At 41.2% G+C, this 24,223-nt stretch overlaps 1 protein-coding gene across 3 annotated transcripts in view; it reads left to right on the forward strand.

The window, feature by feature from the left end:
- Positions 1-24,223, forward strand: part of SPIDR (scaffolding protein involved in DNA repair) — a 372,282-nt gene that overhangs the window by 6,198 nt on the left and 341,861 nt on the right. For 2 of the 3 annotated variants that reach the window (XM_019526956.1, XM_019526976.1), the window contains exons 2-5: positions 7,201-7,356; positions 9,872-9,950; positions 11,642-11,821; positions 15,393-15,553. In XM_019526956.1, coding sequence (XP_019382501.1) covers positions 7,201-7,356; positions 9,872-9,950; positions 11,642-11,821; positions 15,393-15,553 — 576 coding nt within the window. The remainder of the gene's footprint in view (positions 1-7,200; positions 7,357-9,871; positions 9,951-11,641; positions 11,822-15,392; positions 15,554-24,223) is intronic. The other variant, XM_019526965.1, reaches the window with a different exon arrangement.

Raw genomic sequence — 24,223 nt, forward strand, 5'->3', positions numbered from 1 at the left:
GGTGATGTGTTTCTCCCAAAGTAGTGGAACAACTCTGCCACACCACATCATGGCAGAGCTGATCTGCCTCACTCAGTGATGACTTGGGACCTACTCAAATCGAGGAGGCAGGCAGCCAATTTCACAGGTAGATTGCAGGGCCGGCCACCATTTTGGGGGGTTTATAGCCACACTTCTGATGGGAGGATTTGGCATGAACACTCTTCTTCAAAATTAAGCAGTAGTTTTTGACAGTGGCAGCCGGTGAATTCCTTATTAAGGGCTGTAAAATAATTTTCTCTGTGCTTTACCCTGATGAATTTTTGACATATCTGGAACATATCCATTACATTCTGGATATTTTAATTTTGTTGACTTGATTACCTTACTTGATTGGAAATGAACCCAGTTTAGTGGCTGCAGGATTAGGTTCCGAGTGGATTTACATTTTTATGATTCCAGTAAAATCAATGGCAGTACTACCTTTTGATTTTAGTGGAAGAAAAGTCCTGAGACAAAAATCTATTACTTTGCTGGATGGAAGGCAAGAGAAATCTTTCTGCTGAAGTAAGCCATCAAATATAAACACCCCACTTATTTTTGTGTAATTCACTGGCCAGCTTTTGTCTTCAGAAGTTCTATATAATGTACCGATTTTTTTTAACATGTTTTTTTGAGCTGTAATAAAATTTAATTTTATGAAGAACACTAAGTCTGTATAATTTTGCTCCCTTGTGCCGGATTTAGTGACTTTTATTGCCAGATGTTCTGTTTCGAGGCACTTCACACACAACATTTGTGACTTATGCAAGATGTTATTGATGTGTCCAGTTTTCATTCCAGGGAGAAAAATAATTGCAACAAAATTGATCTTGTTTTTGAAAAAAGTAACAGAATTCACTGTCGCCACTGTAATTTTTCTGGGAACAATGTGTTCTACTAAGGATTAGTTTTGTTAAAAATATTTTTTGGTGGAAGGTAATGATGAGGAATGAAATTTTTAAAATATTTTTATACTTTGTTTTTACTGCTTTAATATATCAATCAGACTGTTGGGTGGTAGGTAGGAAACAGTCCCTAAAACTTTTCAATCCCATGGGCCGTCTGACTGAATCCCTGCCACAGAAGTAGAAGGTCTTAGGAAACCTGCTCTGGGGAAGAACCTAGATACAGACATTTAAGAAATCAATCTAAAGTGTTACTATTCAGAATAATGAGAAAAACCACAGTCAGTTTTATTCAATAATTAATTGCTTTATAATCCCTCCAAATGATCGAGAGAAAGTTCACATGGTTGCTATACAGGGTTTATGTGCCCAGTTGAGTGAGTTGCCTTTGGGCTGTGGAATAGGCACAATGTTATAGCACCCTGCGTTTCCCCTTGTGGGGAACTGTGAGCCAGCTGAGCTTCTTGAGACTGCAGCTGAAATTTTGGAAGTCCTTGGATAAACTGAATGCAGGCAGGAGCGTTCCCTCCTGCTGCAGCTGTCGCCCAGTCTGACCCTGCATATACCTTATGGAAACAGGCGCATGTGGGGTAGTCCCACCTGGCGGCAGTAGCATTATGGAAGAAAACTTAATGCAGAAAGGGAACGCCGCCTCCTGCCACAGCCACTTCTCGGTCCAGCCCTGCATGTACCTCCAGAGGCCTGTAAGGTTGGACCGGGAAGTCGCTGTGGCAGGAGGTGGTGTCCCTGCCTGCATTAAGTTTTCTTCCATGCTGCCACCAGGTGGGACTACTCCACATGCACCTGTTTCCATAAGATGTATGCAGGGACAGACTGGAAGACAGCTGCAGCAGGAGGGAACTTCTTCACCAGGGCAGCAATGTTAGCTCTGCAGCACCCTTTAAAGCAGTGAGGGCCACTCTTTTTGGCAGGTGTGCCATAAATTATCCCCACAACCTTCCTAAATGTCACTTCAAGTCCCTTCCCATGCCCAACCTGCTGTTCACTGCTTTCTGCTGCATGCCCTGTGCTCCTGCCTGATTTGCTGCTCTGCTTTCTGCCCTGTGCTCCCAGCCCAATCTGCTGTTCTGCTTTTTGCCTTATCTGCTGCTATGCTACCTGCCCCCTCCACAAACTGCAAGGTGTCACGCATACAGGCTTCCCATGCCACTTGTAGCACACATGCCATAGGTTGGCCCCCCCTGCTTTAAAAGATCTCTTGGCATCCTGGTTGATAATCACTGTTCTAATGCATTCTTAAAATACATTTTCCCCCTCTCCTGTAGACATGACTTCTCTGCATTTGGTTTAACTGTCTGCTGATGTGGGGGAACTTGTGTGATAAAGTAGCTGTTACCCTGTTTATACTCATTCTGTCATGCTTGTCCCAATAACCTAATGGACTGTGCATGGAGTAAAAACCCTACTAGGATGCCCCCATACTACTGCACTTTGATGTTCCCTGCTCCACTGTATCTTTATAAGTTATTTTACTCGTTTTTTGTAAGCCACACTGAACCTTTGTCAGTAAGGGTGATGTGTCCATCTAATAAGTAAATAGAAAAATAGCATTGTGATTGACAGTGAAGGGAAGCATAAGGTTTGAATGTGCCAAAATGTTTAATGAGATCAAGGGCAATGACCAAGAAATGTAATGGAAAACAATACAATTCTTTCGCTCTCTTTTTTAAAGAAGCCCAATAAACATAATACAATTACATTAGAAAAGATGCTTTATAAAAATACAAAACAAATAAAATGTTGACCATAAACCACTGAGTAAATCACAGGGTTCTTATTATAAACATGGCATGAGCACACATCTTATTTTAAAACGAAAATTTTCTACTTGGGGAAACAGGAAATTTAAAGTAGATCAAAATGCAGTTAGTTTCCTGTATATGGCAAACCTTTGTCTCCATATCTGTCTAGTCAGTCTTACAGATATGGATACCGTCCCACTGGCATTACAGTAGATGAGCCTTGGTGTAAACCAGGCTCTTTATTTTTCAGCATACCACAGTGCTGAAAATGGAATCAGCCATGGTGCCATTGTCTACATTAGAGCATTTCCCAGTTTCCTACTATAAATACGTCCAAGCTTCAAATGCTGGTATTGAAGCCACAATTTCTTTAGCTAAGAACCAAACAGACAGTCTGTATTATTCTTCTGCGTATTAGTTAGGGGTGCATTGATAGAGATTTTGAGGGCCAATACCGATAGCTGATTTTTAAGGAAGCATATTGGGCGATACCGATCTGATTTCCAATACAACTGTGTGCAGCTGGTAAGTCCGGTATGGTGGAAGGGGAGGGGAGAGGGATCAATGCCCCCTGTGGTGAGGAAGGAGAGAGGCAGGGGCAGGTGCTGTCCAGCCGGGGCAGGATGCAAGATGGAGCCACGGCTCATTGGGGTGGGGGGAAGAGGCTCCCACTGCTACTTGCACCCCAGAGGGCATGGGGTGGGGGTGAGGCATGTGCCCCTGGATTTGCACAGGGTGGGACAGGATGTAGCTGCAGGCTGGAGCCGGGGCTGTGCTGGGCTGTTCTTGGCGGGGGCTTGTCTTGGGGCGGGGGCTATAGAGGGGGCTGTAGCCACTCCAAATTTCAGTGTAGCTCTGCTCCTGGATGTGGTGTGTGTGACTGGTGCTGCTGCCCCTAGGCCTGTGGTGGGGCAGGAGTGGCACGGCAGCCAGAACTGGCTTCCCAGCAAGTCCCTGTGGCCTACCGGGCTGCCATTGCCAGTGTCTTCACAACTGCCACCAGACCTGGCACCGTTTCCCAGGCACCCCGGCTTGTCTACCCTGCAGCCACTGCCAGGGGCTCTGGATGGAGTGAGCAGGTGGGTGGAGTCTCCGTTGGGGACCAGCCCAGGACCCCTGTTGCGTGGACATGCATGGCGGAGCAGGTGGAATGGGACTGCAGGTGAGTAGGGAGCAGCAGCTGGGAACAGGATGGGCAGTCAGGGCTAAGGCTGCAATCGTGGGACGTTGACAGTATGGGTCCGGGGTCCTGGGCAGAACTGTGATCTGTTCCCTTTATGTCCCTGCCCATAGAACTGGTGCCCATCGCAGGGACATGTCAGGAGTGGGTCGCAGGTCTGCACCGGGCCCTGGCCCTGTGCTGCCACCACCCCCACTTCTGGTCCTGACCCCATGCTATCACTGCCCTGCGATCCTGGCCCTGCCCACCCCCAGACCCATCCCATCTGTCCAGTCCAGTGTGCCCTGCTTGTAAGATTTCCATTGTGGTCTCCACGGAGACCCTGCCAGCCCGATCTGTCCTGCACCCCCAGCAGTGGGTGCAGGGCAGATGGGCTGGGGTGCCTGGGCAGCAGGGCCAGGGCCAGCGGTGGCGGTGGACAGGGGCTGCCCCCCGCCACCTCTTTGCTGTGCCAGGCTGGGTCAGCACCCCCCTCCCCTGGCTCACAACAGCTCACCCAAACTCCTTAAGTGACCCTCCAACCCAAATAATTGCCCACCCCTGACTTAAGGGTTCATCTACATCCAAAAGTGAGAAAAATCAGTTTAGTTGGTGTGTCAAGACACAAAGTTGCATCTTTCTTATATTGATTTAAAACTGTTTATAGTGGAGAATGAGCAGATGAAACAATTATACTGCTTTAAAAAGTTGGGCTTTGCCATAGTCCTACAAAATCTATTTCATGTCTCTCTTCTATTCTTCCATAAACAGAAGCGAGGTTGCCATGATTTACTATCTGTTTCTTTTACAGGTAAATCATTACCTAGTTTGACCTGCTGAGGGATAGGCGTGAGCACATAGAAACAGTTACAACAGATTAATTGCAGGCTTTAAAACTCTGCCTGAAAGAAGCCATGCTCTCAATTTAGTTTGGGCAGTTTGGGAGGTTACCTAAAGTAACCATTCAAAATCCCCCAGAAATGCAGATTTTATACGATATCTTTCACAGGTCTGTGACAAACATTTGGAAGACTTTTTTCCCCCTTTTTGTTCCTTCTCTTGCAAGATGATGGTGACAAAATGGCTATTTCTTTTTATGATGGAAGTAAATTAAAAGTTTTCCCAATGAGTTAATTGGAGAAGGACCCAGAATAGCAGCTTGTTGATATTACCCTTGCTTACACAAGTAGTATTATAGGTTTAGATACTGATGGCTCAGTATTGGATATTGATCAGGAGAATGGGTCACTGAGGGCGCATCTACACATGTGCTTTGATGCGCAGTAGCCTATTTTACTGTGCATTAAAGCATCATGTAAAAACTAGTGTGATTATGCTAATGCACAGTAAAATAGGATACTGAACATTAAGTGTCACTTTAAAAAATGCACATTCGTTACTGTGCATTTGTTTAGTACCTCACATTGGTGGTCCTAAATTTAATTTGCATTGGGAAAAGTGCCTTAATGTGCGTGTAGGCAGGCCTGGTGAGATTTGTTATGTGAGAGCTTTGCAGGTTGAGGATGAGGAGCACTCTATAACTGTCGGGAGAGCTGCTAAATTAATTATTTAAGTCGTCATGATGTGATCATTTGAATCCTTTGATTTAAAACAGTAGTCAGTCTGCTTAATACAGCCTCTAAGTGCTCTAAACTCTGCTATACCAGAACACATTCAGGTGGTGGACGCGCTACACGCAGCTAGTTGTAAGGCAGAGAAAATCACGTTTATTGTTCGTGGTGTGATTTGGGAAAGTGCTTGGCAACATTTTTGGGCAGCAGGTCAAAATGACCCAGCTCAGGTCTGAGGCAGGCTTGTACTTAGATGTGGTTGCTACCACCACCTTTGCTTTTCCTACCTGCTGTGATACAAGTGAAGCCCCCCTGCTGCCACATGCCACCAAGGCCCCCAGCTCTGGACCAGATCCAGTGGCTCTGTTGGCTGGATTGGCCTTAGGTTGCTGACCCCTGCTCTAATACCAGGCTTATAGGCATGATAAGGGTGGGGTGGATAACTATCTGTGAATAAAGGCAAAGCATACTGAAGCTGCAAATGAGCTTTCTGATACAGCAATATACTATAAAATTGGTACCTTTTTCTATAAATTTGACATGAATTAATTCTGATTTAAATTGTGAGTGTATAATAGAATCCCTGGAATCAGCAAACCTTCTTGGAAATGCTTGTGCCAATTAGGAGAGCATATGTGTAACTTCTAAAAGTCCAGAGGAATGTAAATTGCTTAAAAGTAAGCATAAAAAAACCACATTGTAAGAAACTTAACAGAAGCCAAAAAAATTTAGTTGTAATGCAGTCTGGAGGTAGGAGAGCAAGGTGGGAAGTTCATGCCACCAATTAACCATCTATAACTTGTGTGAAATTTTAAAATTAGCTTCATGTGTCGCAGAATCTGTTCCTTGCATTAAAGTTCTCAAGTATTAGTACCGTTTGTTTCACATCTAACATTGAACACTTAGTGGCATAATATCTTCATATACTAATGTACAAATCCACATAACTATAAAGATTTTTCTATCAAACCATTATAATGAACAATTTGGTCCATGTCTCATTGGTGGCACAAAATGAAAAATGCTTTATGTAGATTAACACACTTTTTTAATGTAGGAAGGGATTGCTATAGAGTATGGACAAAAAAGCAGTTACGAAGGGGCAGTCGGGTTGGGCTTTAGTGTATGTCAGCTTTTCTGTGGTAAGCAATGTCATGCACGCTCCTTCCTCGTGCTAAGGAGAAGCTAAAATGTGGTAGCTTAGGCCTCGAGGCTGAGTTATTTCAAGCTAAATTGCCACAGTTTAGCCTCAGCTTACCATTGGAAGGTGATATATGGTAAAACCATGCCGTTTTACCCCAGGGTAAACAGTTTGACTGTACCATATGGCAATTTAGCGTGGGAATGGCCAACCTATGGTGCAGGTGGCCACAGGTAGCCTCTGTGTGTAGCACACAGCATACTGGCAGAAATCAGAGCATCAGATCAGGCAGGGACTGCAGGGCAGGAAGCAGAAAGCAGAGCAGCAGCTTGGTTAGGGAACCCAGGGCAGGTAACAGAAAGCTAAGCAGCAGATCAGGTAAGGGAAAGGTATTGGGGTGGCACTCCAGGATGATGCAGGGTAATTTGAGGCAGACTGCCAAAAGGGTTGCCCCCCCACTGATTGAGTCAGTGCTCCTACGTAGTATAGAATTTATTTTGGTCGCTTGTCCAAATAGCAGAAATTCCAGTTTTTTAAGTATTGAAATCACAATAGCCATATGCATGATATGGACTTAACAGCACTTAACATAACAATATGTATGCACAATATTTTAATAGGTTTATGATTTTCTTGACAGAGGAAGCGAGCTTGGACTACTGAACATACGTCCTTCCCAGATGAGACGCCTCTGGAGTTTAGAAAAGCAAATGTCAGGACAAAAGTGGCTACTTCTTCCATTTCCAGTGCTTGGCTCAGATGTGGTGATGGATTTCAGAGCACTTCTGTGCTGCAGGTAAGGTCCTGGTCTGCTTATGGTACAAGTCAGAGGTACAGATTGATGGTCATGGGGCTTTCCATCCGTTTTAGCTTTTATGGACAATCCAGAAATAACATGCCTTCTGTTTATAACAAACCTGTAACAGATTACTGGGCTTTCAAGAGCTTTGTAACTCCTCTTCCAAAATGTCTGTCAGATGGAATGTTTAAGCCATTATCTTGTCATATTTTCTTGTATTCTCAAAAATAAGAAAAAGCACGTTTGATTTAAAAATTTCTAAGAGGTAAGTGAAAAGCATAATGTTGAAATGACAAGGTGGGTAAGTATGGAAAAATGCAGCTGTTTGGGAATTGTTTGTACAGGCTGTCCTTGCACTTAGAGCAGGTTATGTTCCTGGAAAAGGCACTATAAGTTGAAATGATGCAAGTCAAATCTGATTTTCCCATAGAAACAATGTTCTAATTGGGGGTTACATTCCCAACCAAGGGTCTGAAGCCCAGCTTTTTATAGAAATGACCATAAACACCATATTTAAATAAACTGTTTAAACAACTATAAATGATATACACTGTACAGTACAAAGTTTTCTAAAGTGTACTGTATATAAATCGATAAAACAGGGCAATACAGTAACTAATCGCATAACGTTTTCTTTAATCAGAAAGTGAAGGAACGCCTTCATCAGGGTCAGAAGGGCTTCTTTGGGGAAATTTTTGGGGAGACTTAGGGCCACTTGATGGCTTTTTGAGAAACTGATCCAGGGATGTTTGTTTTGCTGCCCTCTTTTTCTTATTGTAAATTTCCCTGTAGTGCCCTAAGTGTGAGGATCCAGCGTCGTCAGTAATAACATGGGTGTAAATAATGGAGTGCCACAAGTGCGAATCGCTGTAAGTCTAGGACTGCCTGTATAGTATTCTCTGTGCATGTGACAGTATCTTTTTTCACTTTTATGTATAACACCTATGGTCTGGAAAGATCCCAGAGTAGCTCTAAATTTATATTTAGAGAAAATATTAATATAAAGATTTTGGGATGCAATACAGTAGATTTTTAAAAGTATACAGTAACACTCTAGTGTTGGCTCTGGATTTTGGACCCAGATGTCTTGTTTGGGGGGGACCCAGCCCTTAGACCGACCACAACATTTCCATTCAATAATAGGCAAATTTATTGATACACAGTGATAGGAAATACAAGCAATGCAGGCAAAGCAAGTACAACATACATTACTCAAATTTCCCAGTGCCCAGAATATATACAAAGTGAGTAGTCTGTCCAGCTAGTATATTTCCATCTTGAAGTTCTTTGCTTGAGTGTCCAATGTCAGCAGCCGTGGAGGTTGGGGTTGATGCCAACTGTTTCCCGGCTGTTTTGAAAACTCTTCTTTTTGTATTCTTTCTTCTCCTGATGGCTCTTCATCCCTGGGCATCGTCAGTTGGCCTTGTGGTTGTCGCACGTTCTGTGTTGTCAGCCAAAATCCCATTTTCATAAACCTATCACATGCCTACGTCCTAATTTGGGGCTTTCTTGGTGTTCTCCTAATTTGGTCTGTTCCCCCAAAACTGGAAAGCTTAAGGCTTTTTGCAACCCCTGGAGCCAGGCTGATCTCTATCATGAAAATGTAGATGTTTTCAATTGTGTATATCTGTTAGCTGCAGACACCCTGTCTTCCCAAGAGGCTGAAAGAACCAGGCTTTTAGAAATGAATTAACCCTTGCTGCTACAAGCTTTATTCTAATGCATATATATTATCTATGATCTAATTCCCAAAAGTAAACCTCTAAATATCATTTTTAGCCAACATCTAGAGATGAAGAATATCGTATCTAGTTGAAACTAGATGAAATTTTATGTAGAGAAATTAAATTTTTCCTAATAGGAAATTGTTCCGTATTTCAAATGTATTTGAAACTCGCCTCAGGCTTATGTCTCATCTAGATTGGCATCTGGACCTCACCTCTGCCACTGTACCTGGAAATTGACCTAAGTCTAATTGATATAAAAATGCTACTAACTGTAGTATCAACTCTGTGGCTTGTATCGCACGGCTGTTCACTGGAAGTTTCCTATCCAAATACTAATCAACCCCATCCTGGCATGGCTTGTGAAATTTGATGACAGGATAACTGCAAGCTCCTCTCCCTCCCTTTTAAAATAGGAATAAGGATAGCATCATCTATTTTCTTGTCTCTATCTATCCTTTATAATTTGAATTTAGATGCCCATTTTTCTTCCCTCTGCCAGGTGACATGAAATGTCATTTCTTTAAGCAGGAAGAGTTTCTAACCCAAAGGAAAAAAATAAGCAGTTTTTCAGTAGGCACTTTGGGGGAGGGTGGGGGGAAGGTGAAGAGGACTTCTTCACAATTGGTAATCTTCCTTGTTACTTCATGATCAGTGGAAAATAAAGCTCATTGAACTAGCATGCTGATGTGAATGACTCAACACAATAGTACTAAGCTATAGGCACAGTATTTTATGTTGAATGAATGAGAAAAATAATTAATTCAGCACATTATTTTATCATACAGACTACAGAATGTACTGAAAAGAAGTCAAGGATTAGTAAGCATCTTGGGTCACTGCTTACCTCTTCTGAAGACACACTTGGTGGGCTATGTTTTTCTTCATATTTATAAATTGTATTGTATACTATTAAAATAGTTACATAGCAGTTCAGAATGGCTAGTAAAAGTGAAACTTCAGTTAAAATATTGCTGGTAATTACCTGAGTGGCAGTTTGGCCATGTGTCCATGGGTAACAACTTGTTGTATAAAACGAATTGGACTCTTTAATTCTCTGACAAGTGGTTGGGATCTCAAAGGGTGATACTCCTGCAGTGTAATGAATCATACCACCTTGTGGAGGTCTTACACACCTTGGTGGGAGAGTATTACCAACAAAACCACTAACATCACCACTGCCTTTGGAAATCTACTCTTTAATTACTGCTATGCCTCAACACTACCTGCCTTGTGAGGTCTAACAAGATCCATGTTCTTATTGTAGAGTTTACTCTTAAATGTTGCATTTTTTAACTCTTTTAGTCAACATTTCCCATCCATGTATACCAGGTTTGCCAGCATCTGTCCTCTGTTCTTGTAACTTCTTTCTCATTCAGTTGCACAAGCTGATTGCGGTAGAAGCTTCCATTGCTGTAAACTTCCTGCACTCTTGCTTGCAGGAGTAAGAAAGCCACCATGATTTTTACAGGCCCTCTTCTAGTACATCAGTTTTGTCCATCTGCACCCCATCCATCAGAATGGAGGGCAGCTACTTAAACTTTTTGTGTCCTCACATTCCCCAAAATCTGTGATGCTTCTATTGGTTCCCCTCAAGTAAAACAATGTGAAATAATGGAAATCTACCTTTTTGCTTGGCATTCAAAATAATGCTCTTTTTGGCTTTCCAAAAAAAATCACTTCTGGGTAAGGAAGGCCATGTATTTAGTACTCCCCCATTCAAGATGCCCAGCACTTGTTAAATTTTTCATGTTGGACAGCTTAATAGTGGAAGGAAATAGGGGATCTTGGTTTGCTACGTCAAGTTGTGCTGTGAACTGAAATTCCCTTTGTTACCAAGCTCCAACTCTTTTTTTTCAATTTGTGCCCATAATAATGGGTAAAAGCCATCGGAATAGCCATCACTCATCTGTAATTAATCTTTAAAAATTACACCTTGAGCAGTTCTCTGTAAATAAACAGCTGTTCCTAGTGACCAAGCCATTCATGGGTAACTTTCTCTAATTTGTTTTGACAGTATAAAGCTTATAATTCTGTATCTTCATTTCTTACTGTTAAATTAAGTGTGGGTTCCTCCTACTCCTGCCCCTGCTTTACCACTCTGGGTGGGGGAGGCTTCATCTGGGCAGCTCCTGCTGGAGGCAAGGGAACCAGAGTGGCACCTGGCCACAGGTAGCTACATTGGGAACAGCTCTGCCACCTGGCCCCATGATCCCAGTTTCACCTGCCCCTCCTGCTCCTGAACTCTGTTCCCTGCCCACCCAGACCCCGTAGGGAGTTTTGATGAGTTGTTGCACAGGACAGTGAGGGGGGTGGGTGCTGACCTGGCTTGCTCATCAAAACTCCCTGTGTCTCCCTCAGACCAAATAATTGCCCACCCCTGGTATAAGTGGTAAATGCTATAATAACATTAAGCATTGATACTCAGTTGCTTGTCTCTAATATGTGGAGACTGATTCACTCTACCCTGCCACAGCTCAAAATAATGCAATTTATTTAAAGTTAAGAAACTAACTGTTTTGATCATTGTAATATTGTAACATCAACATTCTCTTTAGTAGGAATCTCTATATCTAAGAACTCGAGAGAGCCTGCAGACATCGTGTGGAGCTCTAGTGACAGTGATCTGTCAGAGGATGAGAATAAAACAAGTTTGCCCAATCCAAAAAGTCATGGCTTCAAAGGAGAGAGATCTTATAGCAGGCATAATTTATTGTTAGAGGACAAGAGTAGTGAAGGTGAGTTCAAATGTCGGCAAATGCTTTCAAACAGTTCCCACAATTCTCTACATTGCCTGTTTTTATGCATTTATGTTGCTCTTCAGTGATCAGTTTGCACAATTTACATAGAAGTACAGTTTAATTGTTTGAATTTCTACATAGAGTGTTTTTCCCCACATCTAACTTTTATAATTGTAAGTTTTTTTTCTTATACTGAGCAGGTAGAGTGGGGTTGGGGCAGGAGGAGGGTGGAGAAGTGAAAAATATTTGTAAGTAAAGAGAAAAAGTATGTCTGTGCCTGAGTTTGTAATGTAGTCTTCAGTATTTGGTAAAATACATTCTTCATTGTAAAACCAATAAGTGGTGTGGGATTAGTGTGCTTTGCTCTGAGGCCTGATCTGGTGTGTGGGGCCCTAGTCCCACCTATTGCACTGGGCACCAATCTAGATCATGCCCACGGTCATACCCTGTCCACAGGTCCATGCCATCTGGTCTGCAGGACCTAGAAATTTGGCAGTGGGGGAGCAGTAGCAGTGTTAATTGCCACTGCTTCTATGCCACCAAATTTCCAGATCCCTGCAGGCCAGATGACTTGGCTTTGTAGGCCTTATCTGGTCTGCAGGCTGGAGATGGAGCACTACTGATTTAAAACATAGGTGGGAAATGGTTTTCCAGTGAAACCCTTGGTATTTCAAAAAAAGTTCTCATAGAACAAAACTAAGATTGTCAGAGTTGGAGAAATGAGAGACTGACCCATATGTCCTAAAGTAGCCAGGAGTCTGGTGTTTAGAATGATCCTCTGGGTGTAGGAAACCCAAGATCAAATACTAGCCCTGCCTGCTTCAGAATTGGAACTTGAGCCTGAGTCTCTGGTACCCCAAGGCAGTGATTTAAGTTAGTAGGTTAACTATTTGGAGCACGGGTGGGGCTGTGGTGGTGGTTAAGCCTCTATGAGAAACCCCATTTTGGATCTAAGGATTGACATATACATTTACATTGAAGTGTTCTCAGTGTTGATGAATTGCCATTTCCTGAAGAACTCTTTGGTTTTCTAATGTAAATCTATGCATTACTATTCTTCTGTAATCTAAATTCTTCTTCTTGTTTTGCATTGTGTGCTCCAGCTTGACTATCTAGGGCTGAAATACCTCATTTTCCTACATACTACATGTCCCAAATAAGTGGCGGGGGGCAGATTGAAGAGAAAAAACATATATTTCCATATTTATGGCTTCATATACCAGGGGCAGAGTCTGACCTTCAACTTGCTTACCTTCTCTTTCCTGCTTTAGGCAAAGCTATAGATTTAACCCTTCCACAGTTAAATTGTCAGTGGCTCTTGGCTGCTCAGCCAAAATGTGAAACTGTAGCTGCTACTGAAGACTGAACTCCATAGGCAGATCTAGGATTTTGAAAAGAGCTAAAACTATCTGCAGGCCTGTGAAGTAGGCCTGCAGACAGACCAGAAGTAGGTAACAAATGGGAAACTTGCTGAATGAAAGGTAGCTGGAGTAGTGGGACATCACTACTGTTAGAAAAGAGAGAGGGTCATTAATACTTGTGGAATGAAAAGCATTAGCAGGTATCAGGTAAACTGAGTCATTACCTCATTTGACACCCTCAGCACTGCCTGAATAGAAAGGCCACTGGTGCTGCCAGGCAGTTAGTTTTGAACTTTGGATGGAGCAGGAATCAAAGTGAGGTACAAGTGCAACACTACACCCCGCCTCTGGATCTGCTGCTGGTGGACTCTGCTTTTCCCTCCATTCAGCTGCTAGAGGGAAGTGAGGGAAATGAAGCAGCAGCCTTCTTACAGCATCTCCATGCTTCTTTTCTGGGTTGAAAATTGGAGGAAAAGGGTTTCCCACCTCTCTCTTGCTGTTTTAAACACAAGAATATAGAAGTTGCCACTCCCCACAGCTTGGCAAATATGCAAAATCCTTCAAAATCTAAAGTAGCCATCAAACATAAAATAATTTAAGTTCACTAGTACAAACGCATGTACTGTTGTTTTAAAACAAATTCAATAAAATTAGAAGTAACGTTTTTACAAGTGCATAAAGCCAGTCCAAGATTTTAGTATACAGAGCTGTAATCACTGTAATGCTTTAGTTGTTAAAATCTAAACAAGATACAAGACCTGTATGTGTGTGTATGTATGTATGACTGCAGAATGTATAACTGCAGCTGAAATTCCTATCTTTTAAAAATATATATATTTTTATACTGGACAGTGTCTCGTGCATTAGATAAAATGCTGTACAGCAGCATTTCTTAATGTTCAGATAGAATATTGAATGTCATCCCAGATTCCCATTGATCCAGACACAAGTCTACACAGAATGCTGTTGACACCAGTTTGACTTCTCCTATATATACGAAGGTGTACGTGTACCATTCCCAGCTTTCACCTGCTCCTTATTTGTTTCTTCTAAGATTTTAGAAGAAGGCAACCATGCTCCCAGTCTTACAGAAGGAGCTTCTCTACTCCTCTTCCCTTTGTGCTGCTAAGTGTGTTATGTGCGTCACACACAAACAGGTTTTTTCCTCTCAAGAGCTTGCCACCTAAGACCCTAATATTGTATTTCATAGACTTCATAGACATTAGGGCTGGAAGGGACCTCAGAAGATCATTGAGTCCAGCCCCCTGCCCAAAGGGCAGGAAGTCAGCTGGGGTCATAGGATCCCAGCAAGATAAGCATGCAGTTTGCTCTTGAAGGTGTTCAGTGTAGGTGCTTGAACCACCTCTGGTGGCAGGCTGTCCCAGACCTTGGGGGCTCGGACAGTAAAGAAATTGAAGGTTGTAGGACAGCTTTTGTGCCTGCTCCAGAGCCCTGTTGACTTTAAAGGATCTGATAGGTGATAGTTATTGACTCAGGTACTCTGGCTATTTTAAACATTTGTATGCAGGTATTTTTAATATCGGTCTTCTTCAGGGGAAAGTGGAAGAATAAATGGATGAGTTAGAGGCATAATTGAACATGGGATAGGTCTCTCTGTTCCACTTCATAATCCTGTCATTGTAGATAGGAGAGCTACTTTCTCTCTCTACCTGTCTGTGTTCTGGAAAAACTTTTCTGTGCCTCTCTCTTTCTTTAGTTAGCCATCTTGCTAGCAAGTAAAGTTCTGAAAATGGTTTTGCTCTGTTGCTAATATTAAAATTTCTCAGACATTGTCTGTTGGATTTACTTCTACACTTGTGAGTGAGAGTTCTTTAAAAATAATAAACCATTAAAAAATTATCGGTTTTTTTGGAGACAATAATACTGATCTCTGGAACAGTTGTTAACCAGTGGTATTTCATACACAAGTACTTGGCCTGTCATTTGTTAGTCATCTGTGTAGAAGTTAGTATTTTCCTGATGCTTAGCTTCAGAATAGTGTATTAGAGTAAAGCCTTTATGAACGATTGTATTAAAATAGTATGTTATGGAAGTAGTAAAGGAAACACTATATGAATGTACAAATTGGAGATAATTCATTTAACAGCATACTTGCTATCAATTATAGCTGAATTCATAGTTTTAATTAGCATGGATAGGATTAATTAATAAAAATGTCTTCAATTTTTACCATTGTTTTACGTTAGGTGAACCACAATTCATTGACTGGGAGAAGGACAGTGATTCTGTTGATGATGTAGGTAGGTCTAATGGATCAGAAAAAGATTACAGCCCATTTGACATACTGGATGAAGATTCCTATGCAAGTAGTCTACCTGGTGAAGAGAAGGAAGATGAACCTTGTAAGGTGAGAAAATATTTCAACTTATACAACACAAACCCAAATGAACTGACATTCAGGTTAGAGTACTCTTGGTAGAATATGTGTTCCCTTGTTTGTCTTTTCACTCCAAAATGGCCTTCACACACAAGACCCCTTAAATTCCTTGTGTGTCCCCCTTCACCTAATTGCCTCAGATCAGCATAGTCCTTCTAACCCCTTCCCACAACAAATCTAAAAATAGAAAATGTGACCTAGTAAAGCAGTAGACAATGATTTGAACTTTTGGTCTATTCCTGGCTGTGCCGCTCTTCTGTTGGATGACCCCATGCCTTGGCTTCCTGTCTGTAAAATGGTGAATGGTGATACCGATCTCTTTTACAGTACTTTGAGATGTACTTAATGGAACACACTATGTATGATCAGAGTTTGTTAAATTTGCTCTGAAGAGTTGTCCTAGGGGTTTCTGGGGCAGTGATATTTTCAGAACTTTTTCATAAGTATAGAGGAATGAGATTCCCTTTGCTTAAAAAAGGCAATGGTTGAGGGAAGGAAGGTAAAAATAAGTATTGATCATAATAATTAGGGTCAAGTAGTCACTCTTCAATGAGGCATGATTTAGGAAATATAATTTTGAATTCGCAAGGAATTCAAAATACATGCAGTGGTTTAATTAGCATGTATTTGGCTAACAACACTGTGCCAGATTAGTCTGTATTATGATTAGAGTTTGAAAGTTTTACTTTCAAGGTTCACATGGTTGGTGAGTTCATCAAACAAGTTCTGTTAGCTCTGTGCACCAGATCTTTATACATTCTGTTCTTATGCCTAAATTCTATTATTAAGTGCCCAAACTTTTTTCAGTAGCTGTGCAAAAGCCTTGCTTTTGTACTTGAACTGGAGGAATCAGCTGTTAGACTACTGTTCACGAATGCTATTTAAATTAAAGAAAAACTAAGATGCTTAAAAATTTACTAATAAAAAGTGCCTAGAATCTAGAGGCTCTAGATTAATATTAATGCCTTGCATGTAGTAGTCATAGTAGCATACCAATAGGTTTGAAGTACTTCCAGCAGAGGGTGCTAGAAAACAACTATTCAGTTGTCTTGTCAGTAGAATTACTCAGTGCTTCAAAAGGAAATTGGATTTAGAGGATCTCATATACTTATGTAATTCAGTACGTTTTTTATATGCTACACTGGCAGTTAAGGTTTTTTTTAAGGTTAAATTGTCCAAAGGGGTCTGAGAGTTTCAAGCTATGATTTTTTTTTATGTATGAAGATATCAACATCAAATCTGACATATGTCATACCTTAAGTTTGCCCATATGTTGTTCTTGACAAAAGAAATCAAGGAGTATTTCAGTAGTTATAACTGGAATGTAAAAACAGTGGGGACAACTGAACTGTGGTCCAAGTAGACATAACTTTAGTTGAAATCAGTGGAGCAGTACTCGCTTATACCATCTAGCTAAGACTATGCAGAAAGGATTTTCCTGAGAATAATACAGTTCTGTTTCCAGTTTGTTTATCACTGCCAAGTAACAGGACTTGAATATATTATCATAAGCCTTTTTAGGGTACATAAAACCTTCAATTAGAAGCAGGATATCATCAGAGCTAGATACCTGACCAAGCGTTAGGGCATTCACACTAATATCAGCAGTATGGCATAGATGTACCTGAACTTACCTCTAAACTACCTAGCTTGGGTGTAACCACTGAGCTACAGCGGTACAGAGCTAATGTGGGATAATTGCTCCAATATTTTTCCAGTTTCTCTGGCAGTGACCAAAGAAACAGTGTTGGGCAAAATAACTGGAATGGTGTGCCCAGTTCATACCTCCTATAGTCCCAGGAAACTTGGAATTTGTCTAAACAGAATTTGTTCTGCTTTTAACTATACCAAATAATAAAAGTGAATCCATCCTCCACTGTGGATACAGTTATACCATAAAACAGTGATTCTCTTCTGAGGTGCTTTGGCACCCTGGGGTGCCATGAGATCTCATTAGGGGTGCCATACCATCTGGCCCCTGCATGAAAAGGTAAATGCTCCTCTCCCCCATCTTGCATCCAGTGCCTGCCAAGCTACTTCTCTGGGAACTGCTGTCACTAATTTTGTAGTGGTCCATTTGTTTTTGTCAGGTGGTTTCTCTGTATAAAGTCACCCCCCCATGAAAACAATACAGTTCCCTGGGCACAGTTTCCTGCTGAGGAAATTTCCATGGGAGTGGCCAAGCTGTGCCAGTAAAGTTAACCCTCATAGTTGGCTCATGCAGCAGGGCCAAATCCTCAATATAGGGTGTCCTCAACCCCTGGCTTATAGGCCAGGTTTAGCCCCGAGTGTGGTTGAGGACTGCTGCTCTATGCTATGCAATGCCTATGAGTCACCATCCTCGTAAATAATTTTGGACAAGCTTTTGTGAAAAAAACCTACAACTGAACTGAGCATAGAAAAGAAGTGGCTGCTATTGGAAAGTGTTTATTATAAAAATATTAATTTTTTAAAAAGGCTTGTGTTAATTTAATGCCTAATGCATTGTGGTATTGGCACCTAATGTAGTGTCTGGGTAATTGAGACAGAATTTTTTTTGCCCTACTTCGAAATATGGTAAACCCCAGTAAGTGCTGGAGGTTTAGTAATTCTGCCAAAATATTTTTATTGCCATATTTACTTGTGTTAGTGTGCTACGTATTGAATACACAATTTAAAAAAAAAAAAGAATGATTTTACAGTGGTATCCTTCTTGCTATACCAGCAGGTTTAGTTTGAAAATTATTTGTCTCCAATGCTAATTAAATAAAAAGTAAAGTGGGTACCACACAAGCTTTATGTATTATATCATAATGTACATGGACAATATTAGCCTTATGTGTGGGTCTTACACACAAAACTAATGGCAGAAATTTTCAGTACAACTCTGTGATATCCTAACTCTGATCAAACATACTGAATTCACGAAGAACAGGCTTTGCTAAGTTCTTCTGAAAAATCATAGTTAAATCATGATGTGAGGTGCCTTTCTGTTTTAAGAATATTCTTTCCTTTTAATCTAGAACTATCCAATTCTTACTTAAGAAAATATAGGAGGGACAGGCCTGACTTAGTCTGGGTGAGGAGAACTTTTTTTTTGTTTGTAGAGGAGCATGGAGAGGTCCTCAGCCTTTGTGAGTGGATCTAAATGATGATTAACCTTCAGTGCCTTCTTTCCAGTATACTTGTTTTGTGGGAGGACTTCATTCATTCCCTTCAGCTTTGGTCTGTGAATGGATTTCAGTGCATTGGAAATGAGTGTCGAGGGGTGGCCAATTTTGTTGGTTGGTTCACTCTGAGGACTGCTGTCACAGATAAAACCCCTAATTTATTTGAAAGAAAAAGATTCATCTCTTGAATTTTAAATATTTTGATTCCAGGAGATTAAACAAAATCTAGTGCTATTCAGTCAGATTTCAGGACTCCTACCATGCTGTCTCCTATGCTAGAAACTTAGTCCGTCTCCCTGTTTGTCAGACATCCTACTTCTTTCTCTTCATTCAAATCCCTTCTTAGAATGCTTTCTGTAAATCCTTCAATCTAAATCCCATTAAACTGGGTTAATATTTTTTATGAAATATATCGTATCTGTGTCACATGGGAGCCTGGACTCTCCTATGGCGTTCTGTATGTTAAAACTGTATTATCTGTGCCTGGTTTAGAGCCGGGGTTGTATCTTGTCTTGTTTAGGATAGTGGAATTTACTGACAAGAATGGAAGGAAGAGAATTTGGTCCTTGATTTATGATTTCTTGGAATGGAGAAGTTATTACTTTGCATTTGCTATGTAGAATAAATAAGGTTTCATGATTTTTTTCTTGCAGACCAAGCTAGTAAGCTGGTCATCAGTTTATTATAGAATCATAGAAAAGTAAGGCTGGAAGGGACCTTTACTAGTCATCTACTGCAGCCCACTACATGAGGCAGGATCATCCCTTTCCACTGGTGTAACGCCACACAAGTGAACAAGTTCACTGCGTTGCTCATCTCGCTGGAGAACGTCTGTCCAAACTTCCTTGGACACTTTCTTTAAGAAGGCAGACAAGACTCCTAAGAAAACTCTAGCCAAGAACCCTTCAAAAAGTCCAACCAAGAACCTTTCAAAAAGTCCAGCAAAGTCACCTCTAAGAAGTCCTTTCAAATCAATATGATTGCTATTTACAATATAAATACATTCATGTAGCTATATTACTAATTTATAATTGATCGAGTACAAAATTCTGGGGTATTTTTTTGGTGAAAAATCCCGCATTTATAATATTGTTTCTTATGAGAAGATTGGTTCCAAGTTACAGTGTTTTAACTTGAGACACGATTTCAGGAACCAATTGTGTAATAAGTCGGAGGACTGCCTGTAATTTACTTTGTTTTCATGATCTAGTGGCGGGCAGATTTTACATCTTCTATGATATTTTAAGAAAGCCTCCTCAAAGTATCAGTGATATCATTTACAGCCAGCCATACAAGTATTATGTATATATTTGGGTCGCCTCCTCTTTTATTATCATCCTCTTGCTTCATTATGCTTTTCAGGCTATGTAATTAAAGTTGACTAGCACCTGAGTTGTGTAATAGACTATAAAGTAGGTTATCTTGGGTTATGAATCATCATTTTATCAATTGGAATCTGTGTGACCCAGTTAGATTGACTTTACACTGGTAGAAGATTATTATGTTACTCTGTTGTAAGCATTTATTTGAGTATGCATCATCATGGTAGGGGATGTCCTGTACAGCATAAATTGAGACAGTAACGATAGACTAAATGCCATGCTCCAAGCTGAAAGGACATGGGTAAAGAAGTGCATCTTGCAGGTATTCCCCGAAAAAAGTGTTTCTGCACAGAGTAAATGTCTGACTTGTGGATCCACTGCCAAGAAAGCTCTACCACCAGGACAGATAACAATTAACAAGCTTACTACAAACTTTTACAGTGTAATGCTAGAAAAAAAATCTTAACTTTTCTATCACGCTGATCTTTGGTAGTGCCAGACACTAGATGAGCCTTTTATCATGAGGTCAAAGTATAGCAGGTCAGTAACGATACAGAAATACTTGTCACTTTGCACTCTCAGCTCACAGGTGAAATGATTAACCACTTGATACAGCCAGAATGATTGTCTGATAGTGTACGAAGGTATAAATGTCTTACAAAGATATAAATATTTTCTGCTGTGTGCTGGGCCATGTGCCTCCCTCCTTTCCCCACCCCCCTTCCTACTCCCCCACTGCTGCACTGCACTGTGTGGGATCCCTAGGTCCTCTTGAGCCATCTGTGGGTTCCATCAGCCTGGTGGGCCTTGCCAACCTGCTTCTAGGGTCTGGGGCGGGAAGCAGAAGGAGTGAAGGAGAGCCCAGAGATGCTAATGGCAGCAGCAGGAGAGCAATGGTAGGACTGGGAGCCCACAAACTGCAAGCTAACCCCTTGCGGGGGTGCCACATGTGGCCCTTGGGCCATCAGTTGACAGCCTTGTTTTAAAACAAGAGCTTGGGAAGACCCTTGATTCTTGGAGTCAGGAATTCAAATTTCACCATGGTTGACTTAGTTCTCTCTCCTTCCAAGGTAAATAAACTGAGAAAAATGTGGTGGAATGAGTTGTATTTGTTCACTGTGATCTTGCAGCTAGAGGCCCTTTTTGCTGTTTAGAAGCACTGAAGATTCGTGGTGCTTGTCTTAAGAGAAAATATTTCTTTGAGCAAAATTTTCACTACCACACATACATACTCTCTTGTTTTGTAAGCTGGAAATTTTCAGAAGTAAGCCAGTTTCATAGAAGGACATCTCATTTGTGAAGTATTTTGGATGTTTTGCCAGGTAAATGTAAACTAAACTAGTATATATTAAACTTTGGAGATAGGCTATTTATGTAGAATCTGATCATTGTTAGAAGAAATTATCATAGTGAAATGAAAACTACACCTTGCTGCTCATGCGAGGCCTGTCTATTTGCACTGACTAAAGTGGGCAAACACTGGGTTGTTGGGTCTACTAATCTACTAGCTTTGATCTGTGTAACTTAAGGCTTCAGTTAAACTGAATGTTCTTTATCACATAGCTTTGGAGAGTCACAGCTTAAGTATAGATGATGGCATTACTATCTGCCTACATGTACCAAGTGTCCCATCCCTGCAAATGTCTTTACAAAAACATTAATTGGAGCTATTTGGCTGTCCTGTGGCAGTATTCCACAGGAAGGAAGGATGTGCAGTTTCTCAGGCTTCAAACTCTAGGCATCACTGACTGTTCAGAATATTGCTGAGCAAACCTTCCAAATTATTGGAGAGGCAAAGAGATGCTCTTGTGCCTGAGGCTGCCTGCTTGAAATGTGATGAAACCGAGAGAGGATTTCATTTATGCCCTCTGTGGGGAAAGATGTCTGGACCAGAAAGAGCTGTTTGGAGTAATGAGACTCAAGACCAGAGAACAAACTTCTTTCTGCACAAAGGTATCAAATTCATCATGCCCTATGGGCCAGATGCAAGGTGTAGGGCTGGTCTGTGGCCTAGATTGAGCCTGCAGACTGGCCCCACACACAGGATCCAGCATGCACCGCAGTCTAAGACTTACAGGCAGCACAATGAGTCAGATGCTAGAGCTCTGTAGGCCAGATCTTGCCCATGAGCCATATCTTTGACATCCCTGTTCTGCACCCTGGGAGAAAGGGGAGAAGGGGCTAAAGCAGAGGAGGTAGATAAAGTTAAAAAGACCTTCTACCCTCCTAGTATTTATCACCTGTGATACAACCCTACACTTTTCTTTAGCAGAGAACATCTGGAAATGACTCTGTTATCTGAGGAGAACCACAGGGAAAGAAGGCAAGCTATCACAATAGTTGTATTTGTTCTTTGGGATCTTGCGGCCAGAGGCCCTTTTTTGCTGAAAGACCTCAGGTTAGGTAGGAGAATTGAGCTTTGTGATGCTTCTTTATATTTTTTTAAAAGTAAAAACATCTAAAGGCCAACAGTTCAAAAGTTAAGGCTGAAACCTGATTTTTAACCCTTGTTGCAAATAATGTGGTTGAGCGAGACAATGAGAAACAAGGCTCAGTGCCAATGCATGGGACCAATTTTAACCTCTCAGTTTTCCAGCATATGCATGTGATGTTTGGACACAGCACTTTGGTGATTTTTTTTTTTTTAATTCAATGAAATGTGTTTATGTGCTTTAAATCAAATGAGCATCGATATCTTGGTAGATTTGTGCTTGATCACTACACCCAAAAACTATTATTTGAACAGACTCAAATTTTGCATTAGCTTTCAGTTCATGATCATCTTATAGGTGTTTCCTAAGGCATGTTGCAAACTTTTCACACACCTTCTTAGGGTTCTCTCAGCTTCACAGCTGGTGGCCTCGACAGAAGAACTGAATGGGTCAGAATGAATAAACTATCCTTTTGCCAGTAGAGGTGTTTCTGCAACTTAGGGGTGAGGGTCATTGTCAGGTTAATTTAAGGAAAACTGTACTGCTGCACTTGCATGTTTTAACTTTATTTTGCCTTGTCAAAGATGCAAAATACTAAAATGTGCCATGGTAGACAACATAGATTTAAAATGGATAGTCTGTACTCAAAGTAAAACAATAAACAAAGCATTATGTGACAACAGTTAATTCAGTGACCATGTGACTATCTTCAAATGTATTTTAAGTGCATAGGGAATATTTTTTGCTAATGAGTTTCTTGCATGTCATGTCAGCTAAAACAAATCATGCCTTCTTGTGTACAGTATGTGGATTCCACACTCCTCTGAGTGTATGAAACGAGCCATGCTGATTATTGCTCTAAACAGAATCTGAGGAGAGAATTCTTTTCAGCTTTACTTGCTGTTGGAGGACGTAGGAAGGTTCAGAGTCTATAAGCCTGGTCACTCGGGTTTCTGTTTTCTCTTCGGTTTTAAATGGATGAAGTTCTTTTCTAGATGTATATCTGTCTAACTTTGTGCCTGTTTTATTTCATGTGGCAGAGGCTGGCTACATATTTGCATTTCTTTTCAAGCTACCACTGGTCTTTGGAGGGAGGATTGTAAGGTTGTGAAGGGGTAGCGAGTGTGACTACTGGCTGTGGTATGCAGTGCAGGAATATGGGAGAGAGCAGAGCAGAAATGGGGGAGAGGGGACCAGACTAAAGTTGGGGAAGTTCACTAGAGACTCAATTCAGTGATTTTTTTTTTTTAAGTTGGAAAAAATAGGGGTGAAAAAAATGCCTTAGGTTGTGCATGTCCAGTTCTACAGGGTTTTTGTCATCTCTGCTGCTTTTGCTTTAGGATAAACACAGTCTCTATGCAAATATCTGATTTATCTGTAGACGACAATTAAGATGTACAATTCTTCTGTTATCAGGATGCTCACATTCCAAGATGATAACCTTGATGACTAAGTAACCCCTTCTAGGTGAGTTACTATAGAATTGGGCTGCAACTCCTATGGTTTACCTCGGGTTTACCACATTATCAAGAGTTTTTTCCTTGCTTTGCAAGAATCTCCTAGCTTATGGTTACCGTAAGCAGCAGCATGTTCTACTACATACATACTACAGTCCCCCAGAATTGGCCTTTTACATACCCATAGCATCCCCCAAACTCCTAGAGAGGTACATTTGACACTATTTCTCCTTCTCCCCCTTTTGTGTCTAATATTCCCTCCTCTCCCCCCCCCCCCCAA

Source organism: Gavialis gangeticus, unplaced genomic scaffold (assembly GCF_001723915.1).
Source record: "Gavialis gangeticus isolate Ggan-Ray unplaced genomic scaffold, GavGan_comp1, whole genome shotgun sequence".
Classification (NCBI taxonomy): domain Eukaryota; kingdom Metazoa; phylum Chordata; order Crocodylia; family Gavialidae; genus Gavialis; species Gavialis gangeticus.